The sequence below is a fragment of the Hyperolius riggenbachi genome, unplaced genomic scaffold (genome assembly GCF_040937935.1).
Source record: "Hyperolius riggenbachi isolate aHypRig1 unplaced genomic scaffold, aHypRig1.pri scaffold_134, whole genome shotgun sequence".
In the NCBI taxonomy this organism is placed as follows: Eukaryota; Metazoa; Chordata; class Amphibia; order Anura; family Hyperoliidae; genus Hyperolius; species Hyperolius riggenbachi.
This window is the reverse complement of record NW_027152350.1, coordinates 14,334-41,955: the sequence shown is the minus strand read 5'-3', so window position 1 is coordinate 41,955 and position 27,622 is coordinate 14,334. Positions and strand designations below refer to the sequence as shown.

The 27,622-nt window shown below is 47.0% G+C and overlaps 1 protein-coding gene across 3 annotated transcripts; it reads left to right on the top strand.

Moving 5' to 3' along the window:
• Positions 1 to 239: 239 nt before the first annotated feature.
• On the top strand, positions 240 to 26,112 carry LOC137543633 (dual specificity protein kinase CLK2-like). 3 transcript variants are annotated; one of them, XM_068264755.1, is made up of 13 exons: positions 240 to 372; positions 9,085 to 9,260; positions 9,848 to 10,085; positions 11,147 to 11,240; positions 11,610 to 11,676; positions 12,713 to 12,829; positions 15,853 to 16,019; positions 16,110 to 16,204; positions 17,741 to 17,870; positions 18,070 to 18,152; positions 18,956 to 19,035; positions 19,118 to 19,208; positions 25,555 to 26,112. In XM_068264755.1, the coding sequence occupies exons 2-13, from the start codon at positions 9,085 to 9,087 to the stop codon at positions 25,735 to 25,737; spliced, it is 1,521 nt and encodes a 506-aa protein (XP_068120856.1). In that variant the 5' UTR covers positions 240 to 372; the 3' UTR covers positions 25,738 to 26,112. The 3 variants fall into 3 exon arrangements, with proteins under 3 accessions (XP_068120856.1, XP_068120855.1, XP_068120854.1); XM_068264754.1 differs by lacking the exon at positions 240 to 372 and adding an exon at positions 2,368 to 2,647 and having other exon boundaries at positions 17,744 to 17,870; XM_068264753.1 differs by lacking the exon at positions 240 to 372 and adding an exon at positions 2,370 to 2,647.
• Positions 26,113 to 27,622: the final 1,510 nt, after the last annotated feature.

The following is a 27,622-nucleotide window of genomic DNA, read 5'->3' as shown; positions in this document are numbered from 1 at the left end:
GTGTCCCTTTTTCTTATCTCAAAAAGTTAGGAGGTATGGTATTTTATCATGTTCTTCATCTTTATGAATAGTTTCGGGCTTATGATTTAATATGCACAGCGCGTCTGACAAGATGGAGGCCGCGTCACGTGCCCCGCATACACTCTTCTAGTCAGACAGAGCAGCTCTGGTTTTAGCCCCGCCCCCCGTCGCTCTCCTCCAATGGGCGGCGTGAGAGGGCATTGAGTGGCGCGGCGTCGTGCACGGCTGGCGGAGGCGCGCAGTGGGTGGAGTTTGTAGACAGAGCGGAGAGGACTGGCTGCTCCCGCCGCCGCTATCACCGCAAACACGGACTTTCTGTGGGACAAGCGGACCGGGCTGGCAGCGAAGACGGTGAGAAGGAGGAGGAGAGGGGGGGTGAGGCGCGGGGGAGACGGGGAGGGCGCGGCCGCTGTACGTGGTGCTCACAGCTGCAGCTTAACATGGCGGAGAGTGGATCACAAAATGGCCGCTGCTCCCCTCCCCCCACCTGATAGCATCGCTCACTATTATCACCTGTGCAGTATAGTGACCATAGCTCTGTCTGCACGTGTGTGGGGAGGCTGGTGGGATTATATGCAGTGTGTGCTGTGTACAGTGATAGGGATCTGGTCCATGGGGGACACCGTCTTTGTGTGAGAGTTACGTGTGCTTGTGTGAGTGGGAAGCTGCCCATTAACAGTACAATAGTTTCCTCTGATTCTATCATATTGATCAGATTTGCTGGCTTGGAAGGTAATTATCGATTGTTCCCATAATTGGGTGAATTCGGGTAATTTCCTTTTTCAAATATGATTTTAAAATCTAACACCCCAATCGACTTAAAGGGAAGGTTCAGGGAGGGTGGAGAAAAAATAAAAATCTGTATTTGACTTGTCCATAGGACTGTTTTGATGTCGATTTTCTTCATACTCTGTGGTTATCTGAGCAATTTGATTTGTATTGTGTAATGACACCTTTAAACCAGCCGTGGACTATACTTTTTTTTTTTTTTTTTTTTTTTTCCTTGCCCAATTGGACGTTTGTTTGGAGAATGTTTAACTGGCCAAAAATTGCAGTGTATGTTTGTTTGATATCATGGTCTAAATACAGAACCGCAATGTTGGTTTGTGGTGATAGAAAACATGTATGGAGTATGGCCACACGTTGTTCCCAACTTGCTTGGGTGGGGTTTGCATAGCCCCATATCCAGGGTGATCTACACAGATTGTTTGTAGGCGTAGCCTCCCCCCCCCCCCCCCCCCCAGTATGTGTTTGTGGGTTTGATCCCTAATGAAAATCATTCTTGTAATGGATCTATTGCTGGGCTAGAATCTGCCCATGGATGGCAGGCCCAGGTCCAACCATTTGTTTTTATACAGACTGGAGCTGAAAGTTACTTTTTAGGAGCAAGCAACTTCCCTCTTACAAAGATTATATAGTTATCATCATGTGTTACTTACACAGGGTACTATTTAGTTATTATACATTGCAAGTGTTAGTGGGTTAAACTGCACTACCCCATATGAGAAGAGGATGGTGGAGGGGCTATGCTAGGCAGACATAAGAACAAATGACACACAAGTTGGGTGCCAGTTGGCTGCTAGGATTCATTCAACCATGAAAATGTGGGTGTATATATATCTCATGTCTTTTTTTGTTTTACTATAAGTTGAGCCACAAATGGTTCAGTTTTATGTATCGTGGGAAGATGATCAGGAATTGGTAGTAATGGCAGTAATTGAAATGAGGCTGTATGCATCGGCTGATCTGCCCTGTCAGTTGCTGCACATGCAGTGCAGTTGGTATATCCCGAGCAGCAGTTGGCTGCAACAGTTCAAAACTGCTGCATGTAATGTCATCCACTTAAGGGGCCCATACACTTACCGATTTTCCCGCCGATATACAGCCAATTCGATCACTGTGATCGAATCGGCTGTGAAAACTTTGCGCAAACGCTGACCGAGCGATCAATTTACGTCTGAAATCGATCGTTCCCGTTCTGTCCGTGCGGAAGATTTCGCTCGATCGCTGGGGGTCGGTAGTGTCAATGACGTCGTTCGAATGACCGGCGCAAGACATTACCTGTTTTGGCCAGCGCGAGTCACTGCTGCTGCTTCTTCTCCGTGGTGGGCTCCGAGTCCGGCAGGCTTCACTTCTTCCTGTTCGGACAGGAAGTTTAAACAGTGGAGCGCCCTCTATTGTTTAAGCTTCCCCCGGCAGGAAGTTCAGTGAAGCTGCATGCCCGGAGTGGAGAACAGACTGGAGACCAGGGGACTCGCGCCGGACGGATCAGGTAATGTATGGGGGGCAGTGCCAGCTCCAGATTGTGATCGGTTTCATGCTGAGATAGATTCACAATCTGTTTGCAGTAAAGGCAGCCATACGATCCCTCTGATATCAGATTCTATCAGAGAGGGATCTATCTGATGGCAAATCGACCAGTATATGGCCAACTTTCGTGCAGTAGTGATGGATTGGGAGTTGCCTCTAAGTGACCCGAGCACCAGAATTTGTTTCTTAAAATTAACCTATCCCATAAGGGATCTTCAAAATATGTGCTGGGGTTACCTACAGAGTGCTGCTCCTCCTGCCCCCAGCCCATACGAGATTCGCCGGTTTCTCCATTTGGCGGAATATCATGGGTCCTGTAAGTGTGCGCTCTGCACTGTGTGCCAGGAGATGTAGTTCATAGATGCGTTTGTAACATTGGTCTTTAGCATATTCAGTCTGCTGGCTATTGATGGGGAAAAAATCGAGAAGTATATAGCCATCTTTAGTTTTGGCGTGCATAAATTTAAAGCGGACCTGAACTCAGAACTTCCTTTCTGCTGTAAGAGATAAGCGACAGCATAATAACCTTTAAAGAAAACATTTTTTTTTATTTTTTTTACAGCTGATACAAATCCTGCAATAATTCTGCAGTGTTTACTTCCTGCTTTCATGGAAGCAGACAGTGTTTAGTGACATTAAATTCTTATCTGTGTTGTCTTGTTTTAAAGGCTCATACACACGCTTGCCTAAAGTAAAGCTGGCCATACACTAGGCCGATTCCCCGCCGGTCGACAGTAGATTCGATCACTGGGATCGAATCTGCTGTCAAACCGTTAATGCTAAATTTCTATCTAGTTCATCCCGAAATAGATCGGTCCCGTCGATCGCTCCGTGCGGGAAATTACCGCCGATCGCCCGCGGGTAGGGAGCGCGTCGCTAGCGGCGTTTGAGTGACCGACACAATACATTACCTGCTCCGCCGGCACGTATCCCCCGGGTCACCGCTGCTCCGCCTCCGCGCTGGGCTCCGGATCCAGCAGGCTTCACTTCTTCCTGTCCCGGCAGGAAGTTTAAACAGTAGAGGGCGCTCTACTGTTTAAACTTCCCCCAGGCAGGAAGAAGCGTGCTGGATCCGGAGACAAGAGCGGAGCAGAAGACTGCGGAGACCGGAGGGAGTCGCGCCGGCCGGAGCAGGTAGTGTATGGGGGGGGCGGCAGCACCACCACCACAGATTGTGATCGGTTTCAGGCTGAAATCTATTCACAATCTGTTTGCAGTAAAGGCAGCCATTCGATCAGAGGTATCTATCTGTTGGTCGAATCTGATGGCGAATCGACCAGTGTATGGCTACCTTAAGCTGAGGCTGCAGATAACAACCACCTCAGCTGATAATCCGGTGTGTGTACAGAGGTTTGTGATCCACCTGGCGGATCATCTCCATCCCCAGCACCTGCTATACATGCAGTCATAACCCTAATAGCTTCGTACTGCTTCATTCAGTGTGAATGTGGCAGTGAACAGATGAAGGCAGCTGCTGTATTTCATGCATCACCCCTAAAGTATTAATATTTCCCTTGCCGTCCCTACCTCCTAGGCATCACAGAATGAGTGTGTTTGCTCTCTATACCTTATCAGTGTTCTCCCCAGAATTTTTTCCCAGCCGGGTGGCATGAAATAGTAGCCGGGTGGCATGAAAAAGTAGCCGGGTGGGTTGAGATGAAAATGCAGGGCAACTCCGCTTACAGCATAGGAGGAGGTGAGGAGGTGAGCCGATGACAGCCGGGTGGTCACCAAATCTAGCCGGGTGGAGCACCCGGCTAAAAGAGCCTGGGGAGAACACTGCTTATAATTCCCAGTTTAAAACCAGGGCTGTGGAGTTGGAGTCAAGGAGTCGGAGTTGGGGCAATTTTGGGCACCCGGAGTTGGAGTCGTGGTTTCAGAAACTGAGGAGTTGGAGTCGGAAGATTTTTGTACCGACTCCACAGCCCTGTTTAAAACGTTTCACTCCTGTTTTTCTGCACTTCACATCACATTGTTGCACTGTGTTACTCATGACAAAAAAGCAGTGGCCTGCAGGCCTAGAGTGTCCAGCAATGTTCTCGATTCAGTGGACTGCCCCCAACTGGCTGACTGAAACATACTGGCCTTGCTGATCAGCGAGACGAGAATATCCTGCCCCATCATTGACCCTGGCACTGGTGGCTGCGGAGAGGCTGAAGGTCAGGGGCCTTGTATTTGCTTGCCAGGTGGCAGACGCCACTGCAACCCATGCTGAAATGAATATGCTTTGCCACCTACAATGTCATAATGTTCTACTTTAATGCCCTGTCACTGTCCAACATTGATAAGAAGTAAGGTTTGCCACAATGCATCGTCAGAATGCTGGATCATCTCAGCCAAGAGCATTGTTCTCCCCCTTGCCATGTGGCTCGTCCTCTCATACCCACCGCCTGAGTGACACAAATTAATGAACCCTTTATTTTTCTCTGAAAAATTCGGCAAACAAAAACTAATATGCAGCAGGTACTAGAGGTTAAATATATTGCTGTACTCTGCTTCATCAGCCTTAGGTGGACAATAATTTCATGGTTATTTAGCGCTGTGTGATGTTTCCCATGCAGCTCCTCCAATTCACCCTTCCTGTTCCTTTACTGAAGCTTTAAAGTTTGCGGCGTAAACTCCCACAATGCATTCTCATAAAATACAGCGCTGTATTTATGTACTTACACCCTCAGTAAAGCCTCATGCACGCCTAAGATGCTACTCGGACGGAGCCGCCTCTGCTGTGACGTGTCTGCCCCCGAATCCTTCACCACACCCAGACTGCTAGGTCTTAGCCAAACCCTGGCCAATGCTATTGGTCTCTCTCCTTACCACTACTGCCCTGTTGCCGCACTTCATTCCTTCTCCCTCTTCATTGGAACAGAAGTGTGTGTGTGTGTGCCAAACTGTCCAGTAGTAAAGGTTTGTTCCCAGCTTAAAGGAATCATCATGCTGCATCAGCTTCCCCCGATCTATTTACCACTGGCTTCTGCCCAGCAACATGTCCGACGACGCATCTCCGCTGGCAGCCTGTGGCCCGGTATCCCCGCCGGTACTGAGGACGACCTCGGGGTTGGCTTTGTACTGCGCGAGCAGCTCTGTCAATCAAGGCCACGTCCGCGCCATACTGCGTCTGTGGAAAATGTGGCCGTGATTGACAGCGCCGCTGGCGCAGGGGGCTGACCTCAGCTCCGTACCGGCAGGGATACCGGTCCACAGGCTGCCAGCGGAGCTGCGTTGTGGGACATGTTGCCGGGCAGGAGCTGGAGCAAAGGGCCCGTTTCCACTGGCGAATAGGATGCGAGGCAATCGTGGCATTCCTCCGCAGGTACTTCCGGACAGCCGAATGCAGCTTCCCATCGGCAGCTATGGTGATCGGATGCGTACTGCAGCATGCTATCCATAATTTCCCTCGCGTCTCATCGCGTAGGTAAATTCGCGTCAATGAAACTACTCCATTGACGTGAATTGGTTGCAGTTTCCTTGCGATGCGGAGCAGTTTCCGCATTGCAACACATCGCGTCTAGTGGAAATGGGCCCAAACTGAGCACCTCTTACATCAAGATATTCAAAATAAATATCCCCCCAAGGGAGCAGTATTCTCCCCAGGCCCTTTTAGCTGGGTGCTCCACCCGGCTAATTTTGGTCAGCACCCGGCTGTCAGCGGCTTACCTCCTCCGATGCTGTAAGCAAAATTTTATGCAGAAGTGCCGACCCTGCATTCTCTCATTTCGCCCCACCCAGCTACTTTTTCATGCCAACCGGCTGGAAAAACATTCTGGGGAGAACACTGGGAAAGTTTGTAAATGTGTGCTTTGTGGGGACAGCATCGTTGATTTACCTATGGAGTAGCCCCATCTGTATGAGGGCATACGCAGAGGTTTGAAGTGGCCACAATGTCAAGTGCATGCTGGGAGATGTAGCGTTCCCAGCTGCCGCAATGCTTTTTGGAAGATGTAGTAATTCGTGTACAGTTTTCGGCCCATTTATGGTAATCTTTAGGGCCCATTTACACTTGCAGGTAATTCCTGCATTACCCTATTTTACCGCATGGGGCAGCGAAAGCAATGAGTCTTCCGAGACTTTCACACTTATTGCTGTGTGCCGAAAGTATCCAAACTGGCGCAAGGGCAGCAGCACATTACCACAAGCACCATGCTTATCGCACGTTGCTTGGGGTATTGTAAGTCTGTGGGTGATGCACATAGTGTAAACGTCTGAGTGCAGTGCACATGCATGGACTGACTGGAATCCCAGTGATGTACTTCCTGCCCAGCAGGGAGCACGTCACTAAGCAGGGGGTGGTGCTATGCATATGACCCGGTTGGCGCACTCTGCTGCAGGGTTATATTGTATTTTGCTTTGGGATGCAGTAGGGGAGTCGCAATGCAAAAAGTGTAAAACCGGCCTTAGGGAGAGACCACACTTGTGCCTGCAGAATATGTCCTTGTATTTTTTGCATGCGTATTTCCGCATGCACCATAGACTGGTAGCACATGCTAGCAGTCTCTGGGAGTTGTACATGCTGTCATTTTTGATGCGAAGAACTACAAATTGTTCTGAATATTTTGTCAACTGTCGTCCTTTGCACTCTGTGACAATGTGTATCTGCTTGTAGATGTATAAGATCAGTTGATGCAGCCTATTACTGTTCAGACAGGAAAGGTCAGTAATCTCCCCAGGCTGTATTAGTTTTGGTGAGCACCCGGCTGTCATCGGCTCACCTCCTCCTATGCTGTAAGCAGAGTTGCGCACTGAAGCACCGGCCCTGCATTCTCTCATCCTCGCCCCACCCGGCTACTTTTTCATGCCACTCCGCTGGAAAAAAAATTCTGAGGAGAACACTAGGTTAGTGTTCTCCCCAGAATTTTTTTTCCAGCCGGGTGGCATGAAATAGTAGCCGGGTGGCATGAAATAGTAGCCGGGTGGCATGAAAAAGTAGCCGGGTGGGTCGAGATGAAAATGCAGGGCAACTCTGCTTACAGCATAGGAGGAGGTGAGCAGATGACAGCCGGGTGGTCACCAAATCTAGCCGGGTGGAGCACCCGGCTAAAAGAGCCTGGGGAGAACACTGTAGGTGTATGTGCTGGTAGTTGAGATATTTGCATAGAGCTGTGTACAAGTTCCTATACTGTATCCTGGTTAGAATGCTGCTCTGTCTGTGAGGGGGCGTGTGCCAAAATCTGTTCACGCACTCATGTAACCAACCTGCTCCTTGTCATTTTCACACACATCAGCATATTTTCTCTTAAGGTCAGCTGAGGCCATGATGAAATTGCCTCTAATACACCGTTTGTTCTGATGTTTGTGGAAGGGTTTCTCTGAATAAATTTTTGTTTAGCTAGTATGTTGGCAAGGATAGAGAAATTAATGTGGAGCCTGACTGTCCAATCCTGGAGCCAGCACGAAATTTTCTACTATTCGGCCTCTTTCACAGTGCGACGTTAAAGTCGCACGTTAGAAAATTTTATAACGCAGACTAATGCACAGCAATGCAGTCTGTGCGACATTCACAGTGCACACGTTGCGTTGTGTGTAACGTGTAGCAATATTTAGAAAGTGCTGCATGCTGTGCGTTTAGCAATACATTTGCTGCGTTGTGTGTTGCCCATGCCAGTAATGTGTGTGTGTGTGTGTGTGTGTTATTTTTTATTTATTTTTTTTATGTAACGCATGCGCCGTTTTCGTTGCATGAGTATGCAACGAAAACTGCGCACCGAGACACAACACAATGCAAAAAAAAAGTCCAATTTCATAACCTGCATGCGCTGCATTAGGGGCACGTTGTGAGACTTTAACGTCGCTTCAAATGCAACATCCCACTGTGAAAGAGGCCTTCAGCTCCACTGACAGCAAAGAATTGGAGCAAGTTATATAGGGATGGTCAGTGAGATGCTAATGATAACAAGTTCATGCATATGTATTCATCTTGAAAATTTTCCAGTTAAAGTGAGTCTAAATTGGAAAAAATAGTTACTTCGTCACGATGGAAGGCTCTGGGTCCCATAGAGCCCTCCTGGTCCCCTCATTCCAGCACTGACTTCCCCATTAGCCGTCTACAACCGATGGGTCGAGACTGCTCTCTACTGCTGTGGGAGGGTTTGGAGCGGCTCCATACTGTGTCTGCATGAGAAAGCACGGAGTAGATGGTTTTTGGGAGCACTCAGGCTCCTGAAGCCTCCCACAGTGGGAGGTTTGAATGCAGGGCTGTGGAGTTGGTACAAAACCCAATCCATCCCACTCCTCAGTTAATGAAACCACCAACTCCAGGTACCTAAAATTGCTCTGCCTCCACAGCCCTGCTAAAATGGTGAAGCCAGCGCTGGAACGAGAGGAATGGGAAGGCTCTATAGCACAGTTCCCCAACCCTGTCCTCGAGGCCCACCAACAGTGCATGTTTTGCAGGAAACCACAAACATGCAAGTTGAGACAATTAGTGTCACAGCAGAGCTGATTCACTACTTCTGTGGATTTCCACAAAACATGCAGTGTTGGTGGGCTTTGAGGACAGGGTTGGGAAACACTGCAGCATGGGACCCAGAGTTTTCCCTCTCCTTTCTGGATTTTATTTTTGCTTCAGACTCCCTTTTAATTGTTCGTCTCCACTTAATTGATCAGTTTCCAAAATGCATAGATTTGTATCAACTCAGAGTTTTTAACATCTGTCTCAGTAGATGCTGGGGCTATATAAATGTTGGGATAGACTTTCGAGAGCTCCTGTCTCAGGTATTGTGAGGGTCAGCTGTGAACTGAGTGTTCCCCCTTTACCAGATGCCACACTCCAGACGATACCGGTCTTCGGAGCGAGGCAGCCGAGGAAGCTACCACGAGCGTTACAGAAGCCGGAAGCACAGACGGAGACGAAGCCGGACGAGAAGCAGCAGCAGTGAGAGGGGCCGGGACAGACGTCACAGACATGGCGACAGCTACCATGAAAGGTCGCGGAGGTGAGGGATCTGGCTTGTGTGCTAATCTGAAGTTGCAAAATTGGCTTGTATTAAAGTGATACGGAAGCCAACAAAAAAAACAGGTACTTCCCTATGCAGAGGGAAGGCTCAGGATCTTATAGAGCTGTCCTGTGTGTGTTTTTTTTTGTTTTTTGTTTTTTGTTTTTTTTTGTCCTCGTTCCTCCACTGTCCGACCGTTGCAGGTACATGACCAACTGGTTGGATAAGTCTTTGAGGATCCTCGGAAGGCTTTGGAAGCACTTGTGTCTGAGTGCTTCCGAAGTTGGGTGGCTCTGTAATTGCGCATTAAGGAGCTGCTGGTCTTTGGAAGCACTCAGGGACACAAGTGCTTCCTGAGGGCTCCTGGAGGTGGCACATTTGATCTGGGGTGGGGGCGGGGACTTTGGGATGAGGACCAGGAAGGCTCTGAGATCCCCTAGCCCTTTCTTCTCCATAGGTGAGTATCTGACTTTATATATTTTTGTTTGCTTCAGTATCGCTTTTTACATTTTTGTTAATTTTTTTGCTCTAAAGTTAAATGACCCCTTAAATAAGCACTGCTCCTGTTGGATATTTCAATTCCTCAGTTACGAGGCTCGATCCTCTGACAGACGAGCGTACGACCGGAGGTATTGCGACAACTACCGAAGGAACGATTACAGCCGGGAACGTGACCGGGAACGAGACGTGTACTATGACTCTGAGTACCGCCACTCATACGACTACCGGCGCTCCCGGGAGGACAGCTACCAGAGCTGCAAGAGTAGCCGGCGCAAGCAGAAGCGCAGGAAGCATAGAACAAGGTCTTATAGCCGATCGTCCTCGGTGAGTATCTCACGGAGCTGATCTATTTCTGCTCCCCCCTTTTTTTTCTTTTCTCGTAGGGCAAGTATTGGTAAGTTCACCCCCATACTGTCTGTTGCATATGATTTATATTGCTGGGATTAGAGATGAGAACCATAGATAACCATTAACAGTACAGGTGTCCATCTGCCTCCCCTGTCTTCACTTCCTATTGCTGAGGGCGCATGTTAGAAGCTGTAATCCCATCTCTCCCCCCTACCCCATAGTCTTACATGCCTCTAGTCATCTGTGTCTCTAGCCTGGCTTGTGTATACTCGGGAGTCCTCATTCTTTACGTGCCTGGGTCATGTGTAGCCTGCGACATGTCAAGGTGGCCCCCGAGATGCAAGAGGACCTGTCCTCTGGGGCGGCAGTGACATCACGCTGTGCGCACATTAATAATAGACAAGATCGTACCTGTTTAAGAGTTAGTGATGAAGAAAGTTGTTTTTATGAAGACTGCTTTGCTGTTATCCTGCATCTGGTTTTTTTTGTAGCATTGTTGGCATGATGTAAAAATCTTCAGAGGCAAATTTCCAGAGTCCCCAAGCTTGCGGTGGTTAAATCCATATGCATATCCAATAGAAACCAAGAAGCGCCCTCACTGTAGATGTAACCAATGTATATGGGGTGATGGAAGGGCAGGTTTAGGGGGGGCAGTCGGGTATATTGCCGCCAGGAAGACTCATTCAGCATTTTTTTTTATTTTCGCTCCTGTTTTTTTTTTTCCTGCTTTTGCAAAAGATGAAACGAAAAAAATAAGCAGAATGTTTTGGTTTTTCTTTTATTTTTTATTTTTTTATTTTTATTTAATTTTATTTCTGAGTTAGTGTATTTGTATCTTGACCTGTTCCCTTGCAATATCCCTATCGTTATATATTCCTATGTGCCGTATGAATTGGCTGGGAATCTACTGCACACCCTCCTACCTCAAACTACACTGTGAATTTCCAAACCAACCAACCTTTGTGCCGCTGGTTTGAAAATCTGATTGGCTGGTGAATGGTGGTGTTTTGCCGGGAATGACGGGCCCGACCCAACAGAGGAGTCGCCAGAGCAGCAGGCAGGCCAAGAGTGTGGAAGACGACGTGGAGGGTCACCTGATCTATCGCAACGGCGACTGGCTACAAGAAAGATGTACAGCCAAATCGTAACATAATTTAGATCTCTAGTCCTAAGATATCCCCCTCCCCAGAGACGCTGCAGACCTGTCTGTCTTTTGTTTTTTATTTTGTGTTCATTTGATTTTATTAATGCAGAGAAGCCCCCTTCCTCCTCCTCCTCTTCCTCCTCCCCTTTTATTATTACTGTTGTTATAAAGCCACTATATCCATAATCTAGAGCTCTTGTAATGCTAGTTGGAGGGCAGGAAGTTAGAGTAAATGATTGTGGCTCAAGCCCAGCCTGACTTACTGTTTTGACTTTTCGGCAGGCTTTTTCACTGGGTCTGGTTGCCACATTCCTGATTTCCTGACTCACCCTTCCTGTCTCTGCTTCTTCTCACAGATGAGATTGTCAGCACACTGGGCGAGGGCACCTTTGGCCGTGTTGTGCAGTGTTTAGACCACAGAAGGTGAGTTTGTGAAGGAGATAGTACATCCTTGGTATTTTTTTGTTTCCACCGAACCTTCCTCTTTAGTAGTGCAAATTGTCACAATAGAACCTGCATTTTAAAGGACTAAAAGTCGTATTCGGGTCAGAACTAAATTTCTAAGTTGCCTCCATGATTTACTTTAACAAGTCAGACCTAGAGCTCTATACTTGTAGTAATTCCAGTATTTGTATAGCCCTTTTCTCCTGGTGGACTCAAAGCGCCAGAGCTGCAGCCACTAGCATGCACTCTATAGACAGTAGCAATGTTAGGGAGTTTTGCCCAATGACTCCTTACTGAATAGGTGCTTTCTTACTGAACCAGGAGGAGACGATGTTTGAACCCAGGTCTCCTGTGTCAGGGCTGGTGCGCTTCTGAGCGCTTTTAACCTCCCTCGCGGTATTGACGGTTATACACGTCAGTACAAAACATGTGAACAGTATTGCCGTGGATACACTTCAATGCTCTACTGCACTTTATACTAGACCCTTGCTTGAAACAGTTTGGCAAGTTACGGGGGGGGGGGGGGGGGGGGATTTGGGATGGGTCATACCAGAGTGATGTGATTCCCTGGGGATCGAGCGGGCGGGAGTCGAGCGGCTTGATCAGGCCAGCTGAGTATTATCATCTGGTAGATACACGGTACAGAAACGTACCGTGTATCCCCAGCATTAGAGGCCTTAGCCATTACACTATCCACCTACTGGGTATAGTGGAGTATATCCTCCAGGGCAGGTTGTACGGAGCGTTCGTTTCCCTGATTCTCCGTATTGCATAACAATGAAAGGTACAGCACTGGAGAATTCCTTCCTGTGTAGTACTAGGCTTGTTTTTGGCCACCCAGTGGGATCTTATCTCATAGCTGTTCAGGAAACGTGCCGCCCTCTCCGATAATTGAGGCTTGTGTAATTGTCAGCTCTGTCGCTGTCACACAACAATACATCCCCTCAGGGCTGCCATCTGGGATATTTGTGTCAGCGCCTGTGTAATCATTTCCCTCTCGTATGTCTCGCTGCAGGGGAGGCAACAGAGTGGCTCTAAAAATCATAAAAAATGTAGAGAAATATAAAGAAGCAGCACGACTGGAGATCAATGTGCTGGAGAAGATAATCGAGAAGGACCCAGAGAACAAATAGTGAGTGGCTTCAGTGTGTGTGTGTGTGTGTGTGTGTGTGTGTGTGTGTGTGTGTGTTCATGGTTTTTTTTTTTTTGTGTTTTTTTTTATGTGCCCAATGTGATTTTAATTTCTCCATGTGCCCAGCAGGAGTCAATTATTTTTTCCCTCCATCCAATGCACATACACCCCTCCCCCCCTTTTCTTTAGTAATCTCTATGTAATTTTTGCATGCTAGCTTTGTCAATCACTGCTTCTTTCAGCTGTTGCAAGTCCTGTTTATAGCTTCACATATTTTAGCCCCAGCCTTCCTCTTTTGCCCTCCATTTTTTTCCAAGCATTAAGGATTTCTAAAAAGAATCCGGACTTCTAATTCTGTGACCAAAATCTGAGTTTTGATAGTATTATCAGTCCTTCTAGTGAACAGTTTGGCTTTATTTAACCATTTTAAGCCTTCTGGGCCATGTGTGCTCCCGCGGTCGAACGCATGCCTAGCTGCGGATCGTTAGCCCAGGGATCAATGAATCGGGACATGGTGCCCGATCATGAATTCCTTTCCCCGGGCAAAAAAGGCGACTGCTTCTCTCAGAACCCTCGCTTTTTCAGCCTCTTACCTCCCTCTAAGCGTAGGTCATGCTTAGAGTAACTCAAGGTAAAAAAGTAAAACTACATCCACATGTAAAAAAATAAAACGCATTTACATAAAAAAAAAAAATACTATTTACATCCCACCCTCCCAAAAATACCCAAATAAAATGTTTAATAAAAAAAACACGTAAATATTTACCTAAGCGTTTCAACTTTTTTTTAAATATTCATGTAAAGATGAAATATATCTTTTTTTTTTTTTATTTATTTATTATAAGCTTGTAATTAGTGATGGATGCAAACTGGAAAAAAATGCAGTTTTTTATTTCCAAATAAAATATTGTTGCCATACATTGTGATAGGGACATAATTTAAACGGTGTAATACCCTGGACTATTAGGCAAATACAATACGTGGGTTTCAATTATGGAGGCATGTATAATTTTAAAACTATAATGGCTGAAAACTGAGAATTTTTTTTTTTCTTCCTCTTCTGTACCACCCAAAGAAAGCCTAATTGGTGACGGAAAACACAAGCTATAGATCAGTTCATCGTGAGAAGTAGTGATAAAGTTACTTTCTCAGTTTTCAGCCATTATAGTTTTAAAATTATACATGCCTCCATAATTAAAACCCACATATTGTATTTGGTCGTGGATTTTGCCTGGGGGATTTGGGGGCTAAAGACCCCTCGTTCAGCCGCTGGATATCGGCGTTTTAGCAGGGGCAAGCATGCCCATGATGAATGTAGGGTACAAATCGGTTTTTAATAACGCTTCAGAGTCTCTTTAACCACTTCAGCCTTCAGTCGTTTTCTCTTTATGCATTCGACCAATGTTCACCTCTCATTCATTAGCCTGCGGCTGAACGAGGGGTCTTTAGCCCCCAAATCGCCCAGGCAAAATCCACGACCAACTTGGTCGTAGATTTTGCTGCTCATGGAGGCAGGGCTAATGGCCGCAGCCCTGCCTCTCAGCGCGTCTATCAGCTGCGAATCTCCGCCCCGCTCTGTGAAGGAAGACTGAGAGGGGCAGGGGAGAGGCGGCGATCAGCGCAGACGTGCTGAGTGGCAGGGTTGCGGCCATTGCCTCACACGGAAGCGATCCCCGGACACTTCAGAGGGGATTTGGGGGGGTAAAGGCCCCTCGGGAGAGCGGCGTTTTAGGTGAAAAGTGATTTTTAATAACGCTTCAGACTCTTTAAAGAAAATGGTAATTTGTAAAAAAAAAAAAAAAAAAAATATTAAAAAATAATAAAATCAGCTTGATACTCGCCTGAGAGGGAAGGCTCTGGCTCCTATAGTCTTCCCGTTCCTCTCTCTGTCCCCTTGTTGCAGCGGCAGCTCCTCCGTTTAAAGCCCCCACCGCGAAGGACTTTAGAAGTCTTCAGTCCTAAAGATGGGCTCCATGCTGCGCATGCACAGTATGGGACATCTTCGGGAGCACATGGGCTCCCAAAAACTTAAGAAGCCTCCCTTCGGTGACAGAGACAGCAGTATTGGACCAAATTGGTCGAATACTGCTATGGCGGAGCCAGTGCGGGACCAGGAGAGGAGCAGGAAGGCTCTATAGCAGAGCTTCCCAGCCCTATCCTCAAGGCCCGCCAACAGTACATGTTTTGCAGAAAACCACGAACACAGATAATTAGTGTCTCAGCAGAGCTGATTAACTACCTGTGTAGATTTCCACAAAACATGCACTGATGGTGGGCCTTGAGGACCGGGATGGGGAACACTACTTATAGGACCCAGAGCCTTCCCTCTCCTTGGGCAAGTATCTGCTTCATTATTTTTTGTTTCCCAATGACTTAAAGGGCCTATTTCCACTGAGGTGCCCCCTCGGGTTTCCGAATCGGACACTGTACTCGTGCTATTGAGCTGCAGCCAAATCGCTATAGCTGTGCATGCACGGCTCTAGGGATTCGGATGCGTGCTGCATATCGCAGAGGCATGCGATTCTGATGGCAAGCCTATTGATTTGAATAGGCAGCGTTTCACCATCCAGCTCGGATGTGGGGAAATGCTTGGTGTTCTGCAGTAGCGGAAACAGCTCTAAATATTTAGAGCAGTCCAGGGAACTCTAAATAACTTTTTTCCAATCCCCCAATTTTATTTTATTTATAGTCTGACTTCTACAGCCATATGTTACTAGTGGGGAGACCATGGCTTTAACTATCCTGATCTTTGTTGGTAATGTGGTCACAACTTGGCCAGTGTGTGACTTTCCCTATGTGACCATCAAGAGGGTTATCCATAGCCTCCTGCATTTACTCTTCAATCAACTCTTCCCATATGCCTAGAGTGCCTGTCCTCCCAGCCTTTCTGCTTTGTGCCAACTGTGACTGTCCTTTCACCATTGTTGCCCTCCTCACACCTGCTTTGCTCCTCCGCTACTGTGAGTCTTGCTGATGTTGCTCCTCCCGAGTAGACAAAACTGGTGTCTCTCCTCTGTTTGCAGCTTGTGCGTACGCATGTTTGACTGGTTTGACTACCACGGTCACATGTGCATCTCCTTTGAGCTCCTGGGTCTCAGCACCTTTGACTTCCTGAAAGAGAACAACTACCTGCCATACCCCATCCACCAGGTTCGGCACATGGCCCTGCAAGTGTGCCAGGCGGTGAAATGTAAGGACCAACATTGGACGCAGTATAACGATGTTGTGTGCACCGTCTTTGTTTTTGTTTTGTTCTTTAATCGTCTCATATTTGTTTCAGTTCTTCATGATAACAAACTGACTCACACTGATCTCAAGCCAGAAAATATACTGTTTGTTAATTCGGACTTTGACTTGACGTACAATGTAGAGAAGGTGAGTGCCCAGCAGGATCTGTAATATATTCATAGGTACGTCTGATTGCTGAATTATGTGGTGGTGTCCATACGTTTGTAGCTTTTCATTCTGTCTAGATTTCTGTATATTTGCATAAAATGCTCTTCATAGTTATACATTTTTGCCCACATAACCTCGGGCAACTCTTCTTGTTCATGTACTACTACCTCTTACTTATATATTTTTGCTTGCTGGTGGTTTTTTTTTTTTTTTTATTAAATTAATACAAAGTTTATAACAATGGATCTCATATGGAAATTCTCATCCCATAACTGCTGAATCTACCCTGGGTTGCTTTTGATCAGTAGTATAGTTGTATGTTTGATTACAGGCCTGTTTTTGTCCCTTGTTTGAGACCCCAAGCACTCTTGATACCTAGAGTGGTTAGGTAGTTAGGTACCTTACTTACACCTACCTAACTTACTTTTCTAGGGTGGAAAGGTGTGCCACACTATGTAAACTAACCATGGTTAACAGTACAAGAGATGGAATACATTTATTGGGACACTACAGTGTTCTCCCCAGAAAAAAAATTTTTTCCAGCTGGGTGGCATGAAAAAGTAGCTGGGTGGTTAAAAAAAGTAGCCGGGTGGGGCAATATGAGAGAATGCAGGGCCGGTGCTTCTGTCTGTGCACAACTCTGCTTACAGAATAGGAGGGGGTGAGCTGATAACAGCCCGGGTGCTCACAAAAACTAGCCGGGTGGAGCACCTGGCTAAAAGAGCCTGGGGAGAACACTGCACTAGAAAACTAAAACAGTGGCTAAACCAGAATTGCATTAAGGTGGACCTCACCTCTCTTGCAAGAGTTCAGTTCCACGTTGATTAAATAGGGTGCAGTTCTCCACCTGGGACACTAGAAGGCCTTAGCCTGGACAGTCTGTGCCTTGAAACCACTGCATGAAGACATGTGAGATACCCCCATCCCCTGGCTTTATAATTTTAGTTCATACACCAGTTCTGTTGTAGCTGTTGGTCTGACAGCTTCCCCCACTCTGGTTCTTCCCCTGTTCCTGGTCTTGTGATGCCATTGGTTTACTAGTAATGAGCAGAAAGTTTCCAACATGCAAGTCTTCCCTAACCCAAGAGGACTTAAATCTGGTAAATTAACGGGCCTCTAGACTGATGGGATAAATGTCCAGCCTCCCCTGGGTCGTCTGCATGTTTGAGATGTGCACATGAAGTCCGAATTGATCCTTTCTGCAATCTATTCACTTCTTGTCCTTCCACATCGGCCTGAGATAAGAGTTCACATATGAGTAAAATGGTTGTGCAGGGAGGGATATAAACAAAAGCCATCATACCTGCAGCGAGGAAAACCTTGTTCAGTGCAACCGAAGAGGAATTATTAACAGGCCTCCAGGGTGTACTTGGATTCCCTCTATTTAAGAGTATTGGTGGGGAGGGGGGGGGGGGGGGAATCAGCTTGTGTCTTGGTCTGGGATATGAGGTTGCTTACTCTGTCTATAAATGGTGACGCCCTGGAATGTTTGTACTAATTTGTTTTTCCCGCTAGAAGAGAGATGAGAGGTATGTGAAGAGCACTGACATCAGAGTGGTGGATTTTGGCAGCGCTACGTTCGACAGTGAGCACCACAGCACCATTGTGTCCACCAGACATTACCGAGCGCCAGAGGTCATTCTGGGTGAGTGCACCACCTGATGTGTATGTGTACAGCATGGTGCACCACCTGATGTGTGCCCCCACCTGATGTGTATAGCATGGTGCACCGCCTGATGTGTACCACCTGATGTGTATGTGTACAGCATGGTGCACCACCTGATGTGCACGTGTGTGTGATCTGCTTGTGCATACATGCAAAAAAAATGCCTGTCTTTCCTCAGAGCTCGGATGGAGCCAGCCCTGTGACGTCTGGAGTATTGGCTGTATTATTTTTGAGTATTATGTGGGCTTCACACTCTTCCAGGTAAGCATAGTTATCTTCTGGCAGTAATGCCTGTCTGGCCGGGTTTACAGGAATGCCGTCATGAAAAACTGTAAATATAAAATCCGTACACATAAGAGGTATATATCTCAGAATGCAAAGTGAATATTTTCCTAACATCGCTTACAGTAGGCAATAAAAATCAGACAAGTTCTTGGACTATTCCATCTCTTCACGGGGAGATTCTCAGTATTTCATTTTTTACATAGGGGCTACCTGGAAAGGACCTATTAAAATATGCCGGGCCACCCTCCCTAATTGCTTGCTCGCTATTTTGACAGTTTGACTGCCATTCAGTAAGTAAACCCTGAGAATCCCCATGAGGAGATGGACCAGTCCAAAACTCATAAGATTTTTACAATCTGAATGGCAGCGTCCAAGGAGAAAATAAAATTACCGTAGTGTATTTTATATACATGCATTTTAAATGCTTACAATTTTTATTTTATTTTTTTGCAATAGCTGTTCATTTAAGTGAATGTCAAAAAGATACTTATGAAGATGGAAGGCACTGGGTCCTATAGAGCCTTTTCTCCTGGTCCCTCGATCCAGCGCTGGCTCCTAGTAAGCAGCATTCGACCGATCGAATACTGCTGTGGGAGGCTTCCAGAGCCGAGTGCTCCTGAAGCCTCCCGTGGTGGCAGAGTGGAACGCAGGGGTTGTGAGAGGAATGGGAAGGCTCTAAAGGACCCCAGAGCCTTCACTCTCCATGGGTAAGTATCTGTTTAGTTTATTTTTTAATTGATAAACATTGGTTTTGATAAAAACTAAAAATTTGTCAACAGACACATGACAACAGGGAGCACCTGGCTATGATGGAGAGGATACTGGGCCCCATCCCTGCCAAGATGACCCAGAAGACGAGGTACGCAGTGTGATGAGCCTGCTGGTCCTGTAGTCCTGTGTGCATTAAACTTGGCTTACCTCTGACTCTTTATTACTTTTAGGAAGCAAAAATATTTCTACCATGGCCGCCTGGACTGGGAGGATGCATCATCAGCCGGGCGCTACGTGCGGGAGAACTGCAAGTCTTTGCGGGTGAGGAGAGCACTTGTACATTAGCATACAGGCAGTGCACATTCCCAGCATTGTGTATACAATGTAGCACTGAGGGTTACAGCCTTCATCTTTAGGATCGGTTCAAATTGAGCCAGATCACAATCGGGCCCATCTGGAGTGGACGGTGCGAGATCCGCTCCTATGTGCTTGTATGTTCCTTTCAAGTCTGGAGCAGATTTGGTTACACCTCAGCCTTCTTGCAGAGACTTGTTATCTGTTGACAGCAGGGCTGTGGAGTCGGTACAAAAATCCACCCACTCCGACGACTCAGATTAGGATTCCTCCGACTCCTTTAATTTGCATATTACAATTTTTGTTGATTGAAAGTATGTAACATAAAATGCATCTTAACTGCCAACACTTAGGAATTTTAAAATACAACTGAAGTGAGAAGGATATGGAGGCTGCCATATTTATTCACTTTTAAACAATACCAGTTACCTGGCTAGCCGGCTGATCTTCTGCCTCTAATACTTTGTCATAGACTAAAACTAGTCTTTGGTAAGAGGACTTGTAGAAGACAGGAACAAAGAACATCTATCAGGCCCTAGGCAATGTAACTGTGGGTACATGTAAGAGTGATGTGCAGGTACTCTGCAGGGGAATGAGGAGATTCTTCCTCTATTACACATTCTTCATGCACAACCTGAACAAGGTTTATGGGTGATAGACAACACCTTTGTGTTAAATGTGCACAGCATTCTCAGTGGATTCCCTGCAGCTCTGTGGGGAGAGCATACGTAGAGTATAGTACTACTGTGTAACAAGGTAAACCTGAGACAGATGAAATTAAAGTCTTATACATACCTGGGGCTTACTCCAGCCTAATCAGTCCCTCGCTTTCCTCCTCCGCCACCTGGATCTTCTGCTATGGGGCCAGGTACTTGAGCCAGTCAGTGGTAGTGCGCATGCACACACTCCACCGCCGGGAGCGTACTACACCTGCACAGCACTATTGCGCAGGTGCAGAATGTTCCTTGCTGTGGGAGCGGCATGCGACCGGACTGCGTTGACTTGCTGAATTACCTGGAGCAGAAGATCCAGGTGGCGGAGGACGATGGCAACTGGATTAGCCTGAAGGGGGCTGGAGGAAGCCCCAGGGATGTATAAAAAAAGTTTAATCAGTCTCAGGTACCCTTTAATTTGTAGTCACCAAACCAAATTTTAACATATAAAATTATTTAATTTCATGAGCAAAAGGGGGGGAATACATTTGCATAAACCAGCATCAACATGGAATTATTTCCATCTAATTGACCATCTCTATTAGTGACGCGGCTACACGCTGAATTTAAAAATACGGGGACTGCTTTATTGAAGCACCACAAGTAACTATTTTTTTATTGGTTTATTTCATGTTTGTGGACTAAGCACAGCTATTACTGTATGTATAAATGTATGCCTATCTGAGAAGTAGAACATTTTATTATATTTTCTATTTTAATGACAGTTTAAATTCATTAGGAGTCGGTGCATTTTCTCCCAACTCTGGGTACCCAAAAATCAGGGCTGAGGAGTCGGGGCAATTTTGGGCTCCCGGAGTTGGAGTAGGTGGTTTCATAAACTGAGTCGGAATATATCTATCTATCTATCTATCTATCTATATATATATATATATATATATTTTATTTTTTTTATTATTATTATTTTTGTACCGAATCCACAGCCCTGCCAAAAATTACTCCGACTACTCGACTCCGACTCCACAGCCCTGGTTGTCGGGAATTATTGCTCAGATTGGGAGTTTGTATGGGAGCCGTTGCAGAACAAATGTGACTGGATCCTATTAATTAAAAATATCTATTCAACTGTCTTTTGCGTTCCAGTGCGATCTGGCAAAAGTGCCAGTTTTTGCATTTTAGTGTGAACCGAGTCTTCGTGTGAATGTGACAAAATAACACCCTGCTGAAGCCTTTGCACCATTGCTAATTATCCTCCACTTAATAGGAATCTGAGAGTGATATGGAGGCAGTCATATTTTATTTCCTTTTTAAAGAGACTGAAGCCAGTAAAAATAAGGCTTTTTATTTACCATTCCTCTTCTGCCATATCAGGTAGGATGAATCGCGGCATAACTAAGTCTTAAAGGAGTTATCCGGGCTCAATAAAGAACATAAACGCTACTTACCGGGGGCTTCCTTCAGTCTCAAGCTCCCAGGACCTCCCTCGCCGCACCTCTGCAGTCAGCCGTTCGCCGCAGCTCCGTCCCGGTCCCCGGCGATGGCGTCAGAGCGACCTCCAGGTCGTTCTGTACTGCGCCTGCACGAGCGGCACTGTCAATTACCGCCACGTGGGCCGGAGCGGACTGCGCAGGCGCAGAACTACTACCACCTGCGCAGTCCTCTCCGGCCCACGTGGCGGTGATTAACAGCGCCGCTCGCGCAGGCGCAGTACAGAACGACCTGGAGTGACGTCATCGCCAGGGACCGGGACGGAGCTGCGGCGAACGGCTCCGCGCAGAGGTGCGGCGAGGGAGGTCCTGGGAGCTTAGGGCTGGAGGAAGCCCCAGGTAAGTAACGTTTATTTTCTTTATTGAGCCCGGAAAACTCATTTAAGCCGCCCGAAATCACCGGGGCAAAAATCCCCCGTTACTTCCTGGAGGAGGCAGAGCTTTTCGCTGTAGGTCTGCCTCCAGTTTAGTCAATCAGCCCTGATCGCCGCCCCTCTCGGTGAAAAGAGACTGATAGGGGCGGGCAGAGGCGCCGATCAGCACTGATTGACTGTACTGGAGGCAGAGCTACAGCCCAAAGCTCTGCCTCCCCAGGTAGCGAAATCTGCAACTTTGAAAGTCGTGGATTTTTGCCCCGGGAGTTCGGGTGGTACAGACCTTGTTTTGCCGCGGAAATGCGGCAATTCATCTTAGCTGATATGGCAGAAGAGGAATAGTAAATAGCTTTAATTTTACTGGCTTTAGGATCCATTCACACTTGTTTTGCAGAAGAGGTTTTTTTTTTTTTTTTTTTTTCCCCACGATTTCACGTGGAAAAATTACTGAACACTGCGGCGGTAGCGCTTCTATAGCATTGCAACACTATCGCCTGAAAATGTTGCAGGTGACGCGTTTTGGGCGATTTGCAGCGATTAGTGCAAATCGCTCAAGTAAGAACGAGCCCAAAGGGTTTCATTACGTTAGCGCTTTTAACCACTTGCCGACTGCCTTCAGCCCATGGGCAGCGGCAAAGTGTGGGCCGGAACGACCGCAATACGCCATCGGCGGTACTGCCGATGGGCGCGTTTAGCCGGTAATTGCGTCACTGGTATATAGTGTAGTGTACAGTGCCGTGCACATCGGGTTTTGGGGGGGAGGGGGCTTGGGTGTGGCAGCATAGCTAGCATAGTGGCCCCAGTATGGCTAGCATAGTGGCCCCAGTATGGCTAGTATAGTTGCCCCAGTATGGCTAGCATGGTGCCCCAGTATGGCTAGCATGGTGCCCCAGTATGGCTAGCATGGTGCCCCAGTATGGCTAGCATGGTGCCCCAGTATGGCTAGCATGGTGCCCCAGTATAGCTAGCATGGTGTCCCAGTATAGCTAGCATGGTGTCCCAGTATAGCTAGCATGGTGTCCCAGTATAGCTAGCATGGTGTCCCAGTATAGCTAGCATGGTGTCCCAGTATAGCTAGCATGGTGTCCCAGTATAGCTAGCATGGTGTCCCAGTATAGCTAGCATGGTGTCCCAGTATAGCTAGCATGGTGTCCCAGTATAGCTAGCATGGTGTCCCAGTATGCATAGTGTCCCAGTAGAGCTGGTAGAGCGCCCCAGTAGAGCTGGTAGAGCGCCCCAGTAGAGCTGGTAGAGCGCCCCGTATAGGCAGGTAGGTACGCCGTACGGGACTGGAGGGGCGGATGCAGTGGAAGAAGCGGTGCATATTTATGATGCTAATAAGCCGGGCAGCGGAGGGAGGAGAGTCCAGTCCGGAGTGGCGCTTCACACACAGCTTCTCCAATCGCTGGATAGCGATGGTATGACGGCAGCGGAAGGCGGAGCTGTACTAGAGCGTACAGCTCCGCCTACCGCCTCCGTCCCATTGCTATCCAGCGATTGGAGAAGCTGTGTGAAGCGCCGCTCCGGACTGGACTCTCCTCCCTCCGCTGCCCGGCTCATAAGCATTATAAATATGCACTGCTTCTTCCACTGGATCTGCCCCTCGAGTCCCGTACGGCGTACCTACCTAGAACTGTGTGCCGCTCTGCACTGTACGCGCCTCTCCCGCCCCTGCTCATTTAAAACCGGATACAGACGATCACCAGATCGTCTTCACAGGAACCGCGGTTTCGGGTTTAAAACCGAGAAATCGTGCAACCCTACTATCTGTCAATGCTATTTTTTTAATAGGTCCTAAACTGCCCCCGGGGGGCGCCTGGTCACCCCCCCCCACCCGTGTACTGTATACATCGATTCTTCTCTGTAATCACCCACTGATCACCTGTCAGTCACCCCCTGTCACTGCCACCCATCAGATCAGACTCTAACCTGCCCCTTGCGGGCACCCAGTTACCCACCCACACCTTCAGCTTGCCCTCAGACCCCCCCCCCCCCCTATCACCTCCCCAGTGCATTATTTACATCTGTTCTACCCCTCTAATCACCCACTGATTACCTATCAATCACCCCGTCACTGCTACCCATCAGATCAGACCCTTCTCTGCCCCTTGCGGGCACCTGATCACCTGCCCGCACCCTTAGATCGCCCGTAAACCTGCCCTCAGATCACCTCCCAAGTGCATTGTTTACATCTGTTCTCCCCTCTAATCACCCCATCACTATCTGTTAACGCTATTTTTTCGATTAGGTCCTAAACTGCCCCCGGGGGGCTCCTGGTCACCCCCCCCTTTGTACTGTATACATCTATTCTTCCCTGTAATCACCCACTGATCACCTCAGTCACCCCCTGTCACTGCCACCCATCAGATCAGACCCTAACCTGCCCCTTGCGGGCACCTGATCACCTACCCACACCCTCAGATCGCCTGAACACTTGCACTCAGATCGCCTCCGAAGTGCATTGTTTACATCTGTTCTCCCATCAATCACCCCGTCACCACCTGTCACTGCTACCCATCAGATCAGACCCTCATCTGCCCCTTGCGGGCACCTGTTCACCCACCTACACCCTCGGATTGCCCGCAAACCCTGTCTTTAAACAGCCGAGTTCTGTGATGGGGACACTCGATCGCGTCTTGTGCATGGAAGCCGCAGTCATTAAAGCTATGCCGTATCAGGCTTAGGCAGCCACACGTGCAACATTGTTTAACCTGCTGCAGTAAGTAGTTGAAACGTCAGCCTCTGTATGTCTCAACTTGAGAGAGCACTAAATTGTGATCAGAAGATAATTATGTAAATTGCATAATGTGATATGACCATAAATAGTAAATCTACTGGGTTCCCTCTGACTCTTGCAGGAGTCCTCTGAACAGTACGTTAGCAGTTATAAGCTCCGCAGTTTGGAATGCGCATTCTAAATAAAACACAGCCTTTAAACTTGCAGGGAGGGGGATTAACTCGTCCTTGTCACCACTTATAGCTGATTATTTCCTCCACGTTCCACATTATTCCAATACTTCCTCTTTCCGTGGTGGAAGGAGGAAGTAATGAAGATGGAATGTGACGTGGAGCACATCAGCTATAGGCGGCATCAATAAATCCTCCTGGTGTGGCCGCAAGTTTAATGGCTCCATCTTGTTTGGAGTGTGGATTCCGGAGCTGCTCATACTTGTGTTAGTAGCTTATAGACTATGGATACAGTAATTGACATATCAATAGTATATTAGCTTTTTCACATCCCACTTGGTCACACTGATGGCTGCTATGTGCTGTTCTGTAGGTCAGTTGGGTATGCAGGATGAGTGCATTTGATATCCAGTTCCTGAGAAGCTTACTTTATCTCAGGCCATTGTGTCCTGTGTGGCAGTAAATGAGGAGATATGGGCCTCAATTCACTAAGCTTTATCAAATGTTGGATAATTTACCTCATGGGTAAAATCTAATTTTGAATTCACTAAGGTGTTATATATTTATTGAATGTTTTATCGATAAAACGTTCAATAAATCTATAACACCTTAGTGAATTCAAAATTAGATTTTACCCATGAGGTAAATTATCAAACGTTTGATAAAGTGTTAAAGCTTAGTGAATTGAGGCCATGGTCTGCTGAGAAAGCCTAGAGGTGCTGCCTCTGACTGCGAAGCAGGAGGTCATAAGTTTGACTCGGGGGTCAGAGGAAAAAAAAAGATAGGTGCAGACCTTAGATTCTGCACACTGCAGTGTGTGCATACGTGACTTGCCGTTTGTTACACATATGTGATGGTCTTGTTCTCCTTACAGCGCTACATGCTAAATGACTCAGAAGATCACCGCCAGCTGTTTGAGCTCATCAAAGGCATGCTGGAATATGACCCGTCCAAGCGCATTCTACTGTCTGATGCACTAAAACACCCGTTCTTTGCCCCGCTGAAGAGCGAGAACACTCTGAAACACTGGGAAACGGGGAGAGACATCAGCCGATGACTACTCGGAGCACCTACGTGAACTTTCCTCCTGATCCTCGATTTTGTTTCAGCACAATGAACTGATGAACTGAACACTCTGCAGTCTAAGCTGTCCATATGTGAAATAGTCTATATATATTTTATTTTATATAAATATATGTATAAATATGCTGTAAAGTCCCAAGCGCAGGCTGCTTTGTACATAGAGAATCCTGCCAGTGTCACTGCTCCATCTGGTGGTGGGGGGCCTGCACTGCAACTGTACAGTCCTATAATTTATAACGTCAGTGTTAGGGCGGAAGGGTGCTGTGGCGCAATGCATCTCGCAGTGTTTTTATATAAAATGTTTTTGTACAGTCTTTGTGAGAAATAAACAACTTATGTTTGTACGAAAGCTGCGCTGTGACGATTCCCTCTGCTGTGCTGCACAATGCCTCCCCCCACTGGTCTCCTGATGCCTGTATCACACTGCTACATGGACCAGCGACATGTTCAGCTTTTATTACAGCCGTTATTCAGGCATATCTTTGCAAATTCCAAGTTCTTTATCCAGATGTCAACTGAAATGTGTGTCCAATAATCTTCCCATGATGCTTTGCACACACAGATAAACGCTGGCTGCTGCTCTGAGGCAACGGAGATAAATGTTCAGTCTGGAAGGAGGGAATGGATATGTTGCAAAATAACCGTCTCTCAGCATCCTGAATCCTATTTTGGTTATAAAGGTTAATCTTTGACTGTCCCAGGTAAAAAGGTTTGTACAGTTACCATGCAATCATATCTTAAAGGACAACCAAAGTGAGAGGGATATGGAGGCTGCCATACTTGTTTCCTTTTAAACCATGCCTATTCCCTGGCAGCCATGGTGATCTATTTGGCCACAACAGTGTCTGTATCACACACCTGAAACAAGCATGCGGAAAACCGAGAAATGCTCCCTGTATGAATTTAGAGTTTGTTAGCCTGTTTAAAGCGGATCCGAGATGAAAAACTAACTATAACAAGTAACTTGTCTATATATCTTATCTAAAATTTAGATAGTTTACACAGCAAATATAGCTGCAAACAGATTTAATAGAAAATAATTATTTCTTCCTGTGATACAATGACAGCAGCCATGTTGTTTGTAAACATTACACAGAGGCAGGCTTATCTGCACCATCAGCACTCAGACTATGAAAAAACCTAATCCCCCTTCCTCCCTCCTCCCCTCTGCCTCTGAAATCAATGGCTAGTAACACCTCCTCTCCCTGCCCAGACTGAGCTCCCATGAGCCCTTGCTACTGCCAAGGCTCTCTGAAAACCTGTGGGCGTGGTTTAGTTTATAGGGAATTAGAGTATTAAAACAAAAAAGTATTTGGCTTGAGGAATGCCCTATAAACAATAGGAAAGGAACACAATTATGCAATGTGTAAAAGTTCACCTCGGATCCACTTCACCCCTCATTTGTGTCTAATCACAAGTTGTAATTTGACCCCTCCCCTGTGTCACATGACTGCCACGGCAGAGATTGCAGATAAGCTCATTTGAAATCACAGGCTGTGAATATGTCTGCTTCTGTGGAACAGGAAGAAACACTACTGCAGATTTATTGCAGGATTTTTATCAGCTGGAACATGTTGTTTGTTTGAAGGTTATTATTCCGTTTATCTTTTTAGAGCAAAGAGGACGTTCAGAGTTCAGGTCCACTTGAAGCCAAATAGATCAGCAGGGCTGCAATCTGTTCATGGTAATTAAAATCAGTTGGCCCTCCTACTACATGGAGGTGTTAAAATCAGCCAGTCAAAATTGGATGTGTACCAGGCTCTAGACCAGGGGTCAGGAACCTTTTTTTTTGACTGAGAGCCATAAACGTCACATTTTAACCACTTGAGGACCCACCCTTTACCCCCCCCCCCCCCCCC